Source organism: Nicotiana tomentosiformis, chromosome 12, assembly GCF_000390325.3.
Source record: "Nicotiana tomentosiformis chromosome 12, ASM39032v3, whole genome shotgun sequence".
In the NCBI taxonomy this organism is placed as follows: domain Eukaryota; kingdom Viridiplantae; phylum Streptophyta; class Magnoliopsida; order Solanales; family Solanaceae; genus Nicotiana; species Nicotiana tomentosiformis.
This window is the reverse complement of record NC_090823.1, coordinates 26,341,547-26,359,828: the sequence shown is the minus strand read 5'-3', so window position 1 is coordinate 26,359,828 and position 18,282 is coordinate 26,341,547. Positions and strand designations below refer to the sequence as shown.

The 18,282-nt window shown below is 33.4% G+C and overlaps 1 protein-coding gene across 2 annotated transcripts; it reads left to right on the top strand.

Moving 5' to 3' along the window:
• The first annotated feature begins 929 nt into the window (after positions 1 to 929).
• LOC104104954 (CSC1-like protein ERD4) lies at positions 930 to 8,667 on the top strand. 2 transcript variants are annotated; one of them, XM_033658367.2, is made up of 6 exons: positions 930 to 1,446; positions 1,478 to 1,802; positions 3,560 to 3,705; positions 3,937 to 5,054; positions 5,425 to 5,680; positions 8,018 to 8,667. In XM_033658367.2, the coding sequence occupies exons 2-6, from the start codon at positions 1,532 to 1,534 to the stop codon at positions 8,396 to 8,398; spliced, it is 2,172 nt and encodes a 723-aa protein (XP_033514258.1). In that variant the 5' UTR covers positions 930 to 1,446; positions 1,478 to 1,531; the 3' UTR covers positions 8,399 to 8,667. The 2 variants fall into 2 exon arrangements, with proteins under 2 accessions (XP_033514258.1, XP_009611468.1); XM_009613173.4 differs by lacking the exons at positions 930 to 1,446; positions 1,478 to 1,802 and adding an exon at positions 2,004 to 3,403.
• The last annotated feature ends 9,615 nt before the right edge of the window (positions 8,668 to 18,282 follow it).

The window sequence follows — 18,282 nt, the reverse complement described above, 5'->3', positions numbered from 1 at the left end:
AGATCTCTATTAAGTAAAAATATTTCAATATATTGCATGAAATTTTAAATAATTTATGTCTTAATAATTTAATCCTCGATACAACATTAATTAAATCTGTTCTATTCTGAACTGATAAGTGATTGAAGATGAAAAACCAAATACATTTAATGACTTATTAAAATTTAAATTATTCCAATTCAGATCCTCGTTAGGTGAAAATATAGGATGCCTTATGATCTTTTCATTATCTAAAAGGTTAATTGTTAAAATCTAAAGAGAATCCAAAAATAAAATAATATAGTCAAATTTTGAATCCATTTAATTTTTTTAATGAATATTTCTGTTTTTTCACACACCTTTAATCACATCAACAATTTAAATAATGGAGGTATACGTGGAACTTTATAATCCACACTTATGCTAACAAAAGCAAAAGATGTTGAAGAGACAAAAGCTATATACTAGTGGTAATTACTAAAATAAAACATTAAACTATTACTACAATCATTTTCCTCCCCTTCCCCACCAACTAATTATCATATTTAGAATCATTTTGGCCGTCTTTTTCCCTTTCTTTTTAAGTTTCAATATTAGTTAATCAAAAAAAAAAATAAAATTGTACGCTGTATAATCAGATGCTTATATCAAAATAGATTATCTACGTGATATTTTCTTAGAGTGCGATCCTTTTTCGAACACAGAATACTTTATATACCAAATTGTCTTTTTTTTTTCCAACACTAGGATGCATTTTGATTTGGTGGAAAATATTTTACTTGATGAATTCATATTCCATAGGTAGCTTAAAATGCTGAAAACATTTACTTTAGAAGGAAAAAAAAAAAAGCAATCACAATTTACAGCTAGGGTAATTTAGTCATTTTAGACAGGCAAAAACAACACTTTCCTTTTACTTTGTCAAAAATCTGCCACCTATACTTTGCTTCACTATCACCTCTCTCTCTCCTTTCAATTTTCTTCAACTTCCCTTCACCTCTTTCCTCTTTCTGCATTAAGGAAGTCGACAGAGAGAGTTGGATAAAGAAAAACAACACATAACACACACATTATTCCCACGTAATCTCAATTCTCACACACTGAAACATCTTTTAACAATATAAAACCCCACATTTCACAAGTTCCAATCATGAAGTAGCTAGATATTTTCTTTATCTACGTAAAAAGCAAAAATCATAGTTTCAAAACTACTCCATTTTCCCTTCTAACGGTTACTTTATTTCCCAGCCTTCAATGCTCTTTAACAAATAGCCCTCTTCACCTTCTTGAAAACTGAAAAAAAACACCCAAAACCAAAAAGCATATTATGAAGCATTAATACAAACCAAAATCACACTAAAGATTGTATTTTGAGCAGACCCCAGAACCAAAAACACACAAAAGATTGCATTTTGAGAGCCAAAACAGAGGAAAAAATTGCATTTTGAGAGCCAAAACAGAGAAAAGGTTGCATTTTGAGAACCAAAACAGAGTAAAGATTGCATTTTGAGAGCCAAAACAGTTAAAAGATTGAATATTTAGAAGACCCCAGATGGATTTTCCATCATTCTTGACATCTTTAGGAACTTCCTTTATAATATTTGTGGTTTTGATGCTGTTATTCACATGGCTTTCAAGAAAACCAGGGAATGCTGAGGTGTACTATCCAAATCGGATCCTTAAAGGTATGAACCCGGTTGAAGGCGGGTACATGACCCGCAACCCATTTTCTTGGATCCGAGAAGCTATGTCCTCATCTGAAACTGATATCATCAACATGTCTGGAGTTGATACTGCTGTCTACTTTGTTTTCCTTGGCACTGGTAAATGATTAAATTTCCCTTCTTTTTAAATTCTGTTTTATGTTAAATTTTGAGGGATTTAAGTTTTATGTACTAACGTAAATAATTTTTACACACCATCAGTATGATTTGACCTGTTATAGTAGGGTATTTATCATTTTATTTTGGTTACCGAGTAATGCTTATTATATATAGTTATTTTACATTGTCCGTGCATAGAGCTTAAGCTCAATTTTGAGAAATATTATTGTTATTTAAAGTGGATGTTTATGTATTTTTACATTTTCACAGGCTTATTTTGGTAAATTTTTGGTTTGGTACTTTTAGATTTTGGTTAGTTTTGTGGGGTAGAGAGTTTGGTAGGAAGCATAATGTGGAATTCAAGTGGTTTGCTCTCAAAGTAAACTAATTCAACCAGTTTTCTAGGATCTACTTTACTTACAAAGAAGGGATTTTGGTGGTAAGTACAAAAAAAAAAAAAAAAAATTTTGGAGAAGGATTTAACTTACATACACACACTGTAACTGCAAAGAATTTTTATATATAGTAAGTTGTCGGCCTTATTTTATTGGTAACCAGTTTCACTTCTTATAAGCAGGCAGTTATTCGTCATCTCATTTAGATGACTTAATAGTTTACGTTAGTTGAAGTCTAAAAAGAAAGTGGATAACTTCACTAAGTAAATTACTTGTAGTCGTTCTAATAATATTGATGCATTTTCGATTTGTTACTATCCCCTGTTTTATTTTCTCCTTTTTTTTGGAAATAATTTCTATTTTCTAATTTATTGTTGTTATCTAGTATCTACTGGCATGTTTTCTGTTGAGGGAAATACTTATTGGTTCCAAAAAGTGTATTATTCAAATCCATTGTTGGTCTCAATGATAAATTAGTTCACTAACCCCTTAGTCCTTTCTATAACTACCAAGTATATCCTTTACTTTTGCGAAGAGTAGAGGTAGTTGGGGTGAAAAACAAGAAAATTTGAGCTGTTTGCATTTGGTTTTGGTTCAAATTTCAAGCAAGTTAAAATTCTTTTTTTTGGATACGGAGGATCTCATATAATGGATCCCAACTAGTTTAGAATTGTGTTCGTCTACCTAAGTATAGTACTAGTCGTAGTAGTTGATATTATTTGTATACTTTCTAACATATTCCCAGTTCAAAAAAAAAAAAAATCTTAGAATTGTGGCATTTGTTGTTGTAGTACAAGCAGCTGTAACCATCTAAGTTGCTCGGACTCAGGTGCGGGTTTCCGATACTGGGACAGACCCGAGTATCGGATTCGGCAAAATCTAAATTTTAAGATTCGGGGGTGCGGATCCGGATATGGATACGGGTACGGGATTCGGCTAATAAAAAGTAGAGCTATAAAAATATTGTTAATTTTGAGAGATATTCTGTGAAAAACTTACATATTGTACAATTCAATCTTTTATTCTCCAAGATGGACATTATTAAAGTTGTTTTATTTTTGATTTTGAGAAATCAAAATTTCAATTTTTCTCCCGAATTTGTCGATGGACTCCGGTCAAAGTGTCCGAAGTCAGTTGACCGAATCCGGGATGTATCCCGTATCTGGATGGGGACGGCACCAAAATCGAAGAGTCGATGCAACTTAGGTAACCATTAACTTATGAAATGTACCGTTTTCAGAAGTCATTAGTGTAGCCAAGTTGTTGAAACCTCAAATGTGAGGGTTCATTTGCATTAGTGTTTTTTATGCTAAACTCAGCATGATAGTGTAAATTATTTTATAACACCATTTATTTTTTCAGCCTTGGGAATATTTGTCTTCTCCGGCATTATACTGCTGCCTGTACTTCTACCAGTTGCTTCAACTGATCATAGTATCAAGGCGGCCAATACCACCAGCAAGGGGACTTTCAATGAACTTGATAGGTTATCTATGGGACAAGTCGGCGTAAGTTCTTTTGACCTTTCCTTAGCCTTATCCATAGATATATTTAAACCACGACTGTCTTATGGTTTTAACTTAGCCTAATTTGATATTGCAGCGCTATTTAGACTGCAGGGTCTATTTTATGGCCATTATGTCCAATTTAACAAAACTTGCTATGTTTAACCAAACTTCTTTGTTTTATTGTCGCTCGATGAATTCTAATATTTCCTTATATTCTCATTGCTGTTGCAGAATTCAGGCCCGCGGTTGTGGGCATTTATAGTTGCAACATATTGGGTTTCTGTTGTTACTTACTACCTTTTATGGAAAGCATACAAACATGTTTCAGAATTGAGAGCTAAAGCTCTTATGTCTCCAGAAATCAGAGCCGATCAATTTGTTATTCTTGTCAGGGATATTCCTCCTGCTGCTGTTGGTCAAAGTAAAAAAGAGCAGATAGATTCATTCTTTAGAGCAATCTACCCCGACACATTTTATCGGTCAATGGTGGTGACGAACAATAAGGAGGTAAACAAAATTTATGAAGAGTTGGAAGGGTACAAAAAGAAGCTTGCACGTGCTGAAGCTATCTATGAGGAGTCGAAGAAAACTAATCCTGATGCACTAAAACCCTCGCATAAAACTGGTTTCCTTGGTATTGTTGGTGAAAAGGTAGATTCAATTGAATTCTACAATGATAAGATTAAGGAGTTGATCCAACAGTTGGAAGTTGAACAAAAGTTGACTCTCAAAGAGAAACAGCAATCTTCTGCGCTCGTCTTTTTCAACAAAAGGGTGGCTGCAGCTTCTGCATCACAGAATTTACACGCCCCTATAGTTGACAGGTGGACCGTTATAGACGCCCCAGAACCACGGCAGTTGATTTGGACTAATCTTCCAAAAACGTTTTATGAGAGAATAATCCGGCAGTATGTTGTGTACGTTGTTGTGTTCCTGACCATATTCTTTTACATGATTCCGATTGGATTCATCTCTGCATTAACAACTCTAGACAATCTGGTGAAGCTTCTCCCGTTTTTGAAACCGGTAGTTAATCAGAAGGCAATCAAGACAGTGCTAGAAGCATATTTGCCTCAACTTGCACTCATCATATTTTTGGCTTTGTTGCCAAAGTTTCTTATGTTTCTATCCAAAGCAGAGGGCATCCCTTCAGAAAGCCATGTGACAAGAGCTGCTTCAGGGAAATATTTTTATTTCTCAGTGCTTAATGTATTTATTGGTGTTACTCTCGGTGGAACTCTATTCAGTTCCTTCAAGAGCATTGAGAACGATCCCAACTCTATTTTTCGTGTATTGGCAGAAAGCCTTCCACAGAATGCAACTTTCTTCTTGACCTTTGTCGCTTTGAAGTAAGTCTATAGCATGCTTTCCCTTTTATTTTCGCAGCTACTCTTTTATCCTTTTTTTGTAACAGTATGCTGTCATGAGTTGTCGCCGATATGTCTTCTGATCTTTGATGAAAACCTTACTCTGAATAGTATTTTCTTTGTTGAGGTTGAGTCATTATTTTTATTAAGCGTGTGCTTCTGTGGTGTTAAAGCTCGGTTCAGAATGGTATAGCTAGTGAAGAGAATGTTAATTCTCCTTTTAATCTCAATAATGGTTTGTTGAAGTTTATTCTCTTTGCACAATTCAAGGTGTTTTATGGTCCTGAATCTTAATTTTTTGGCTGGTAGTTTCCATTCTGCTTCTCCATTTGATATAATTTGTTGATCGCAGGTTCTTTGTCGGCTATGGGCTGGAGCTGTCCAGAATAGTTCCTCTAATCATATTCCATCTCAAGAAGAAGTATCTGTGCAAAATTGAAGCTGAGATAAAAGAGGCTTGGGCTCCTGGCGATCTAGGCTATGCAACTCGATTTCCCAGTGATATGCTGATTATGACGATTGTCCTATGCTATTCCGTCATAGCTCCCATAATTTTACCGTTTGGAGTGGTTTACTTCGGTCTTGGCTGGCTTCTACTACGGAATCAGGTGAATAACCTATGTTTCATTTATATCTCACTTTCTTTTTTAGTTTTAGTTTATTCCGGAAAGAATAATGCTTTTTCATATTTACATGTTTAAGACCACACGTTTTAAGGGTACTTTTGGTACGTAAAACTCTGTACTGAATCAAATACCTTGATATAAAATGAAACAGACAGAGTAGTTGTTCTGGTGTCTAATGTTTATACTGATCTAAGCTTTAATTCCAAATTAGTAGGTTGATTATATGAATCATCTATACCCAAAATGGATATACAGATATACAAGTTTCACATGTACTCTTATATAGATGTACAAGTCGTTAAACCAAAATAAAAAAACTACTCTTAAATACAGGTAGTTCCTTGTTATTACATGGTGTCATTCTTACCGGTAGGGGTGTACATAGGTCGGGTTGGTTCGGATTTTGCAATTACCAAACCAAATCAATTGTATCGGGTTTTTAAATCTATAGACCAAACCAAATCAATTGTATCGGGTTTTTTCCGATAAACTTGTGCTCCAAATATTTCTATAGCCCTAAATACAATTTTACCAATAACAACCATGTTTTTATTTTTTAGCATTGACCTCAACTATGCTAGTCAATAGGTTGTATGGTTCCACTTTATAAAGGTCTCTACTTTATAAATTATTTTTCACTTTACACTAAAATGCTAATAAAAGCTTAAAGCAATTGACATGTCTAACTTCAATTGAACCTTAGATAAATAATTAGAAAGAGCAGGTTAGAGTATCATGGACAAATCAATTGCTTTAAGTATTGTAAAAAGTCTAATTTCTTCAACTATCAAATCAACTGAACCTTAAAGAAACAATGTAATACAAAAGCTTCTTAATCGATTAAAAACCATGCACCAACTTTCTTTTAATTAATTACCTTAAAATAGTAAAGATTTCAAAAATAATCATGAAGCAAATTGTAGTTAACTATCCCTCTAATCAATCCTCAAAGGTGAGTATGCATATTCCGAAAGAAAAGAAATAATTTGTTCAAGTTGCTTCAGTGAATGAAAATGCTCAATAAAGCGGGTAGGTCTTACTTAACATATTTAATATTAAATAATATAAAAAAATAACTATACTCATTAACAATTGAATATAAATTATTACCTTCTTCAACTTGCTCAATTTTCTAGACTTCCTCTAACATGTCTTCAAACTTATATTCCTTGGAAATACATCAATGTAAGAAATAATGTAGGAAATACATCACTTTTAATTTTACATAATCCATATTATTTAACCAAATGATTTAAAATATAAGTAAAAAAAGTTTCAATATCTTTTTAAGTAACAGTCAATTACTCATGTTAATCATCTAAGAAAAACAAAATAAACAAATGAATTCAATAATAAGGAGGAATACAACAGATTTGCAAAACAACTCGCTAATCGGAAAACGAAAAATCTTAGTTAATTGGGAAAAAGCAAGGCGTATGCATGCAGCTAAAAGAAAACATGTAAAATGAGAAAGGAAAGAGCTGTACCGATGAGAGCAAAAGAGAGTTGATAGGGTTTGAGCTAATTGGGGGGTTTTGGAATGGAACGAAAGGGTTTCTTGCCTTTGGAGAAGAGACAAAATGATTTCAATTGTTTAAGTGTTTTAGAACAGCTTTAGGACTAATCTAGTTTTGCTTTAGGACTAGGTTTTGGTTTGGGCTCAATTATTCTTTTATGGGCCAGACAAAAACAAACATTTACATGGGCTATAAAACCAATTTAAAATATTATGCTAAATACAAAAATTATAAAAAAAATTAAGAAATATTTTTATACATTCTAATAAATATTTTTATCTATCTAATATATAAAATATGTATACATGTAATGTCGGGTTGGTTTGGTTTCGGTTTGACTCTTTTTAGTTAATACCAAACCAACCCTATTATGGTCGGGTTTTATTTTTCAATACCAAACCAAGTCAAACCAAACCACTAGTCGGGTTTTTTTTCCGGGTTATCAGTTTGGTTTGTACACCCCTACTTACCGGTAGTATTGACACTATTCTTGTATTTTCGTGTTCCTAGATCTTTGTTATTACACGCTTTGCCATTTGCTTCTGTTGCCTATTACCTTGTTGTTGCTATTATTTGTTCATTGCTTCTTTTTCACCGTTCTTGAGCTGAGAGTCTGTCACAAACAACCTCTATATCTTATAAAGGTAGGGGTAATGTCTGTGTACGAATTACCTTCCCCAAACCCCACTTGTGGAATTTACTGGATTGGTTGGTTGTTGTTACTCATAAATGCAGGATCGTATATAAGAGCATGGTGGTTTTTTAATCTCATTTATTCTCTCCTAAATTTGTCTTCAAACAGGCACTGAAAGTGTACGTTCCTTCATTCGAGAGCTACGGAAGAATGTGGCCCCATATTCACACGCGGATGTTAGCTACCTTGATTTTGTATCAAGTTACCATGTGCGGTTACTTTGGAGTTAAAAAGTTCGCGCCTACTCCAGTTTTGTTTCCACTTCCAATATTCTCCTTGATCTTCGCGTTCATTTGTCAGAAGAAATTCCGTCGGTTCTTTGTATCTCCAGCCCTCGAAGTCATTTCCCACGAACTAAAAGAAGTCCCGAACATGGATATTGTCTTCAGATCTTTTATTCCACCATGCTTGAGTGCAGGGAAGTCCGATGACCATCAGTTTGAGGACGCGTTATCTCATGTGTCTAAAACAGGTTCCTCTTCAGTATGATATGAACATTTGCAATTACCACGTCGTTTCATTTTGTTATAAATTGTAACTGGGGATAGTTCATTGGATAGTTGGTCTGTGTTGATAGTTTGTACTTAGGATTTTAGTTAGTTTTGCATTGTGTGTTGATACTTCATTGGATAGTTTGTTCTGTGTTCATAGTTTGTTTGCGATCTTTGTGAAATGAATTTCCGTTCGGAAAGTAAAGTTGTATTTTTCTGTAATGATATTAGCATGTCGTGCTTCAAGTTACAAGGAATTTGTTGAAACTAGTCAGTGGGATCGTTCAGTATATGTAATTACAATAACATACTCAGTGTAATTTCACGAGTGGGGTCTGGGAGCGTAGTGTACGCCAACATTACTCCTACCTTAAAGGCAGAGTTGATGTTTTCGATATCTTGAGAAGGCAGAATTATGTTTTCTATATCTTGAGAAGGCAGCGTTATTGTTTTCGATAGGCCTTTGGCCGAAAGAAATATGCAAAAAAGAAGCAGTAGCGTTCACAGTAAACTTGTAGCCGGTTTGGTCAAAGCTTCTCCAAGCCAAAGCTTTTTTTTAAAAGTTGGAATGCTTGGCCAATCTTTTAGAGGACAAAAAAAAAATACTTTTAAGTAGAAGTAAAAGTAATTTTGAAGAAGTAAAAAAAAATAGTTCTCTTTAAAAGTACTTTTTTGAAAAATATTTTTGAAAAAAATATATTTAGAAATAATTTTTAAAAATTTGATCAAACACTAATTGTTACTACAAAAAATAATTTTTGGAGCTTTGGCCAAGTAGGTTGTTGATTTCTGACTTGACTTTAACTTTGTCCTATGAGAAGTTGGACAACAAAAAGTTACTCTTGTCGTTACTCTTATTGTTATCATATCCGTCCTTAGTTTTCAACTCAGCATATGAAATGTTCGTTGGTATTTGAATTTAGGGGATATTTATTTCCAGGTATGTAATATGCTTTATCCGATTATACCAATCATTGATTATATTTGTTATGCAATATTGCTAATTTCTGAGACTTTTTGTTGCTAAGATTTTAAAATAAACTTTGTAGGAATAAATTCAAGATATGGCATGCACGTCTTAAGTAAAAATGTTCCTTCGCCAAAGAATGAGATGATTTTTTTTTATTTTTTATGAAGACGTTGTTATTCATACTCTACATGCACTACTATAGTATATGCAATATTTCACCACGCTTTGAAACGGGCACATATAAAAGTATAATTTATGAATAGGAACTTTAACAAAATTTGAAGTTCCTTTCTCTACTTATGATTTGGTGAAAGAAGTAGAAGACGATTTGTGCTCAGGAGTGGTAGAAAACACAATATACTCAGTGTCACGTCCTTAGTCTTAAATTAAATGTACGTGCACACTTGACAACTTGCTACATTTCTTGTTGACAACTTGCTACATTTCTTATTATGCCAAGTCAGTCTTATCACACTCAAGATCACTAAGGGAATGCTAGATAAGAAAGACAAGAGAATTTTGCCAAATGAAACTTTGAGTATTATAGAGAACTTGATTGATTTGTTTGATGAGTTACAAATGTATGACTTCCTTTATATACTAGTCTCCTAGGGACACATGTGTAAATAGTAATTGTTACACAAGTCCTTAATATTAACAAAATAAGGTTTTTCTTTAGAATTTTCTAAAAGACTAGAAGATCCCAAGGATTTTCCTAACAACTCCATAGGGATCTAGGGTCTTCCAAGAGAAATGTCTATATTTTTCTAGAACCTTCCCATAAGTGTTCGCTTCCTTCCTATGTGAGTTTTTCACATAGCAAAAATATGTGCCAAATGACACCTAGATGGCATGATAACGTGGCGGCTCATGACACTCTCCCCCACCTAATTTTGTAACGATAATAGGGAAATGCAGTTGCATTATCTCTCGGATTTTATCTTTGAATTTTCGTAAGTCTTCGTATCGTTACCATGTAGCTTCCTCTGGTGCTTGTCCCTTCTAATGGATGAGGAACATGGTGGTAGCTTTTTATCGATTTTTTCCTATGGATATCAATAATATCCTCAACCACTCGATCATGCGAGGCAGTGATAGGAATATGCATTCTGTCACGATCTCAAATTTTCACCTTACGATGTCGTGATGGTACCTAATCTCTAAGATTAGGTAAGCCAAAACAAACAAGATAATAACAAAAAAAGTAACGACTAAAAGAAGATATAAACTGATAAGTCTCATAAGAATCTCAATACTGAACCACAATGCAACATTTCCCAAAATTCGATGAGATTGAGTCATAAACTCTACAGAAATATATAACAATGTCTAATACAACACTATTTGAATAGAGGATAAACATTAATAAGAGAATGGCGGAAGGTGACTCTGAGGCCTGCGAATGTCAAGTAGGTATACCTTGAAGTCTCCGAAAATGACGGAATGATCACTGGCACGAACAGATGTACCTGGATCTGTACAAAAATATGCAGAAGCATAGTATGAGTACACCACAATGGTACCCAGGAAGTATCAAGTCTAACCTCGGTAGAGTAGTGACGAGGTCAGGTCAAGACACCTACTAGGACAAAATAAACTGAAAAGAGTATAATAAAGACCAATAACAGAGAATGATAACAGAACAATATAATAACGTAGGCTAACAACATAATTTAAGGCAAGAAAGGCAACGAGAAGTGAACACATAATGTGAATAACAAGTAATCAAATACGGGATAATACAAGTAAGAAAATGAAGAAAACAACAAGAACTGTTCAACCAATAAGCCTTTTTAATATAAGATGCACAATAAGAATCACAACCGAGGTACCGCCTCGTATTCACATTTCACAACTCAAATCACAATCTTTCCTTATGTCACTGCGTGAGCCTTGCATTTAGTTTTAAAAATTATTTTTCCGAAATAGCTACACGTTTTTTAGCCACTTATATCACCGCGTGCCTTCAAGTAATTCCCCTACTAGAAACATACGTATAAATCCCACCTTATCACATTGCATGCGTATCAACCCCTATTCTTATACCACCGCATACGTAACAACTCACGCCACATGTGCCCATATGCCACAACAATTTTCCAAAATCTCAATACCAAAGTTACCACAACGTAGAACCTATGGTTCAATCACAATATGTACAAGAATCTCAATAATGGCATAAATGAATGAGAATTACTCAACAAGGAAAGATATCTCAATAATCAACAACTTTAACATCAATGTGATAATAGCTTTCATAGCCTCAACTTCAATAGCAAAATAAAGGTATTTCTACGAAAAGACCACTTCCAATTTAATGGTATAACATAGACTTAACAACGAAAAGAGATAGTGTGAAATAACAACTACGCCTAAATGCCCGAGAATAGTTCAACACGAAGAGACATTATGAAATAACAAGTTCAATTGAGAATAACTTCACTAAATAAAAGACATATGACAATAAGAGAGATAACAATATCAATTAAGGTATATAAGAGCATGCTTGCCAATAAAAGATAAAACATGTGATAACAACATCAAATAAATCATGTAAGAGCTATTTAACAATGGAATAAATAACATGATATTACAATTATCAATTAAATGCATGAAAGAGACTAAGAGTCTAAACCGGTCATATTACCACATATAAGCCGTGTACACACTCATCACCTCATGTACACGTCTTTCACATGATCAAATAGTGCAATCAAACCCAAATCCTAAGGGGTAGTCCCTCCCCTCCCCTTCCCCTCCCCCCCCACAAAGTTAGGCAAGATACTTACCTCAACTAGACTAAATCAACCCTCGAAAATAACTTTTTTCCTAAAATTAGCCTCCACATAGCTCAAATATAACAAAAAGACTTAATAACATAAAACAATACAAGATAAACTAATTACAATAGATAAAGTTATGATTTTTACACATTTTCTAAAAATTCAACAAAAGTTAACTCCGGGCCCGTCCGGTCAAACCTGGGTCCAAGGATAGCTTGCGACTACCCATAACCCCATGAGTCCATAAATGTATTTTGCTCCCAAATCCGAGTCCAAATCGACTCTCAAAACCAAATTTTTTATTTTTTAAAACTTTGACAAAAATTCCCAAATTTTCTCTTTGATTCTCACAAATTTGATGTTAGATCTAAGTTATAATCATGAAATATAGTTGAAAATTGATTAGAATCACTTCCCAATGTTTGTAGATGAAAATACCCTCTCTAAATCGCCTCCTACTAAGTCTAAAGGGTTCTAAAATGAGAGAAATGATGTGAAATTCCGACTCCCAACACTTTTGTTTAGTTGGAGGTCTCGCAATTGAGACACTGGGTTCGCATTTGTGAACCCTCGCAATTGCGGAATAGAGATCGCAATTACGAACCCTGACGACATCCTTAGAAGGCGTAATTGCGACAAAGGCTTGGCAAAAGCGACCAAGTGGTCGCAAATACGACCCCAACCCAAGCATATGCTGACATCGTAGATGCAAAGGGGAAAGTCGCATTTGTGACATCTGACTATCTCTGCCCACTTCGCAATTGCAAGGCTGGTGCTCGCAATTGCGACATTAGAGCACCAACACACCAATAATCCTATTTCAGTTCAAAACCTTCCAAAACGCGTCCGAAACTCATCTGAGCCCCCGGGATTCCAAACCAAACATCCATACAAGTCTAAAAATATCATACGAACTCAGTCGTGTGATCAAAACACAAAAATAACACCTAAAACTACGAATCGGATATCAAAACGCATGAATTTTAAATAAAAGTTCAAGAACTTCTAGAATTGCAACCAAGCGTCTGGATCTTATTAAATCAACTCCAAATGACATCAAATTTTGTAAACAAGTTCTAAATAACATAAGGACCTATTCCAAGTCCCAAAATTAAATTTCAAACCCGATAGTCAAAAGTCAATCTACAGTCAAACTTCTAAACCTCAAATTACCAACTTTAGGCAAAACAACACAAATCAACCTACATAACTTAGAATTCGATTTCGGACATACGCCAAAGTCCAAAATTATGATACGGACCTATCGGAGCCATCAAAATGCCGTTCTGGTGTCATTTTCACAAAAGTCAAAGTTTGGTTAACACTTTCAATTTTAGCTTCTGAGCAATGAATCAAAGGGTCCAAATCAATCTAAAACCTTTCCGGAATGAAACTAACCAACTCCGCAAGTCATAAAATCATAATTATACATGCGTGAATCATCCAAAGAGAAAACGAGCGCAAATACAAAAAATGACCGATTGGGTCGTTACACGCTCGACTTGCTTGGCCCCTATCTGCAAATGTATAAATGATATTTCATAGAAAAGCAAGAAATAAACTTTCATGACTATTTCAACGGTGGAAGCTAAGTTTGTATCTTTTAAATACATAGTACAAGAAGTTGTTTGGCTAAAAATATTCTTTGAGCATTTGAGTATTACAAAGAATCCCCATAGTTCTAAGATTTTATATTGTGACAGTCAAGAGGCTATCACATATGTGAAAGGACCTTAAGTATTACAGCAAGAGATAGCACATTGATATTAAGTATAACTTCTTGAGAGACATCATGGCAAGTGGAGAAATAATATTAGAATACATACCAACGCAACAATAATAGTTGATCCTCTTACTAAATTACTATCTAAAAACATGTTAAGACTATATGTTTGCGGAGGATATGTCATATTTATGTATTTGTAAAATATTCTAATTAATATAGTGTACTCATCAATATATTATTGTTGAGATTATGCTGATATTCAATATGTATGTGATAATTTCCTTGTGACGTATATAAGTGCATCGTACAATTTGCGAGATCAGCTCTCTCACACAGGCAATCGCCTCTGACGCCGAAAAACGTGCAACGATGAGACCTATTGGAACCTTGATTTATGCAAGGCCATATATAATCTTAATACAATGGCCGGTCTTGACTAGAGCTCAAACTAAGGATTCCACCATCCTTATGGCTTGTTTTGTAAGCCATATGTGAGTTTCAAAAGGTTAAAATTTGGGGATTGTTTGTGCGAAAAACTCATGTTAGGCATTTGAAGTTATCTAGACCAAGATCTATATGGTGTTTAATATTTGAGAATGAGACATATGCACCGAATTAAAGTAAGGATACTATAGCATGTTTCATCCACGCGTGCTAAGCGACTAATAGGGTAATGGAAGAATGAATCCATACTTCTTTATTGTGTGAGATCTCAAAAAATTATATTACCTTTTCATTAGAATCTCTTTTGACCTTTGACTGTCTCTTGAAGTAACAATCAGTGTTACTACTTTAGCATGTTACTAATAGTCATGACTGATTAAACAATACAGTATATGTCTAGGAAAGTAGTTGTTTGGAATAGATAGATTCGAGTAGAAAGGAAAGATAACTAATTAAAATAGTAATTTAACTTGTATCTACAGGTCGACCACTACATTTACCAGAGGGTATTGAGTGTCATAATGGTACAATATTATAAATGAACTCGAGTTTATCTCTTTATAGGATGAGGGATCAAATAATTAGCTACTCAAGTAGCAAATGATGTCTGGGGTATGACGAGTAATAAGATCCTCATGTTAATAGTAAATTCTTTCTGCATGTGATTAGATTTCTACATGGAGCTTTTGTGCAGCCTTAATAGGATCGAAATATTACAGTTTGACGCTCGCAAGTCGCACAGACTACTTGCCAGTATGAATTACGTGTGATATTTACATGATATTATTTTTGGGTCTAGCCCACCATGAGCACAGTGAGAGATGTTGGATATTGGGTTGTGGGTCGCTCCACGTAGGCTGACCCGACCCTTTTTGAAAAGGGATAAAGATTAAAAAAAAAATATTAACTTCTCCGGTGGAAATTACTAGGAAGAGAAAAATCCCATGGATAATAAGAAAAACAACGTGGGTTGTTTAGGGATTATCTGAAGAACTCAGAGATGGATCTAAAATTTCTAAAACCATGGGCACCACTAAAGAAAGGAGAAAAAAAGTATTAAGTGAGGACCTTTGAGTAAAGAACTCAATATTCAACCAAGTGCACTATTTAGCCCTTTTGAAGCATGAGGGCTAGCAGATAATATTAGACAAATTCTAAAATATATATATATATATATATATATATATATATATATATAATATCTAATTTGGAAAAAAACCATAAGTTCACGTGTCCCATGACTTGGGTTATAAATCTGCCCCGGAAGAACTTCTTCCCAAAAGAAGAAGAAGAAAGAAAATAGTCATTTTATTTCTAACCAAGAAAAGGATTCTTCTCTATATCTCCCTCCCCTCCCCGCCCCCCAAAAAAAAAACACATGATCAAGGGATTTGGTTCATTGATTAAACTTTGTTTCCTAGCTAATCAAACTTTGACTCGAGGCAATTCTTTTAGTGGTGAGTTTAACGAATTCGATGTGTCAAAAAAGTACATAATTTGTTGTTTTTGCTCCGTGTAGTTTATTCTTACAGAGTTAATATCCATGATTTTTCGGAAGAAATTGGCCCATGGACCACTGCTTAATTGTCTACCAAGTGCGTTGAGAACAATGATTCTCATGTTCAAATTTCAGCGGAAGTAAAAATTGTGAGTGATTTATTCCCATCTATTTAATCTTTGATGGAATGAGTTTCTCGATACTTATGATGATGAAAATCATGAGGTATTACATAAAATTAGTCGAAGTGTACATAAATTTATTCCGAATATCACGATTATGAAGAAAAAAAGGAGCAGTGTATAAAGATATGTATACAGTTAGGACAAAACTCACTAATGTTTCTGCCAATATGTTGTATGTAAGCTCTGGTGGGAGTAATTATTATATGATTGGATGCAAATAAATACAAACAAATTAAAAGTTTATGGGCCAGGCTTCATATTATTTGAAAAATTTTACTTCCTGTAACAAAGGTATACACCCTATTTATTATAAATAACAACTATTTTAAAATATTATTTTTTATAGCTACTTTTTATATTTTATAGCAAAATAAGTATTTATGGTATACACTATCATTGAGGCGTGAAATATGCTATATATATGTCACGGCCCAAAACCCATAATAGGTCGCGATGTCACCTAACGCCGCCTTTAGACAAGCCCACAAGTGAATCTATAATTTAATTACCCATTTTTAACATCTAAAACAAAAATAATTCCCTTTAAAAGAACAAAATAAGTGAGACCTCATGCAACCGTACATACTATTTTCACAACAAAATACTCGTGTGATAAATACATCCACTATAATGACAGTAATGATAAGTACAACAATACATAAATATTAAAATCCCCAAAATCCGGTGCCACAAGTGCATGAGCAATTTGGAGAATATACAAACTAATATAACTATTGTCTAAAGGATAATAGGCAGAAATAATAAATTAGGTAGAGGGAGACTCTGGTGCCGCGGATCGTAGCAAGTCAAGCAGCTCACGACTAAGTCTCTGTAGATGATCGGCTACGCGCCCGCGTGACTACTGGTAGTACATGTCTCAGTATCTGCATATTCAGTGCAGAAGTATAGCGTGAGTACAAAAAATAATGTGAACCCAGTAAGTATTTAGTCTAACCTCGAAAAAATAGTGACGATGGATCGACTTGACACTTACTAAAGATCAAATAATAATAGAAATACATAAAGTAGACACGATGAGTATATAACGAGTAGCAACGAAGCAAATAAAAGTACTACAATAATTCCTGTAGCGCCCTTGGAAAAGAATATTAAGTATTACGTCCCCATTTAGGTTCTCAGCTAGGCACACGAGTTCTTTTGGAGAATTGTGCCCGTGAAATTTTAGAATTTGATCTTGAGACAAGCTAATGAGTCAAACCATTTTACGAGGATAATACAGTTGCTTGAGATGTTGGAAATTTGAGCAGCATATGTGTGGTTGTATTATAATATAATAACTTATTAAAGACGGTACCAGCATATTATGATTATATTATACATAACTGATTGAATTTGGGACAAGCCAACATTATATTGTGCTTAGAGGACTAGCAACAAGGCTCATGTATAGTCATTTAATTTAATAAGGTGAATATCTAAGTCCTATTTAATCATTCTAAGTGGAAAGTGCAGCCCACGAAGGGTGATAATATAGTGTGATTCAAAGAGAGATTTAAGGTAAAAATAGTACGGGCTAGTCAGTTTTCGAACTGGTTGTGAATATCTAATTTTTGATTATATTTGAATTTTTACCACTTTCTACTATGTAAATATTTTTAGAAATTTAATATATATATTTTTTAATATAGGGTAAGAATTAAATATAATTTAAAAGGTCAAATTATTACTATTAGTATTATTTTTATTTTTTATCTTTATTTTAAAATAAAATAAATTAAAAACAAAACTGAAAAAATTAAATATTTTTTTTAATTTTTGGATGGGAATAAAATAATAGGAAAATTAAAAGTATGGAATAAAAAATTAAAAGTAAAAGTAGGTAAAAATTAATTTTTAAAAAAGGTAAAAGAAAGTGGAAAATTAAAAAAATAAAAGTAAAAGAATATGAAATTTTTTAAAAATGAAAATAAAAAGAAAGATGAAATTAAAAAATAAAAGTAAAGGTAACTGATTTTTTTTTTTTAAAAAAGTAAAAGAAAGTAGAAATTTAAAAAAGAAAAGTAAAATAAGTGAAAATTAAAAAAATGAAAAGTAAAATAAGTGAAAAATAAAAAACATTAAAGTAAAAAAAAAAGGTGAGAAATTAAAAAATAAAAGTAAAGGAAAGTGGGGAATTATTTTTTTTTTTTAAAAAGAAGAAAAATGGGAAGTGGGATTTCTTTTTAATTAAAAAATAATAATATAATAAAATAATTAAAAATAAAATCTGAAACAATTCCGATTTTTTTTTCTATAAATAGAAGAGAAATGTGAGG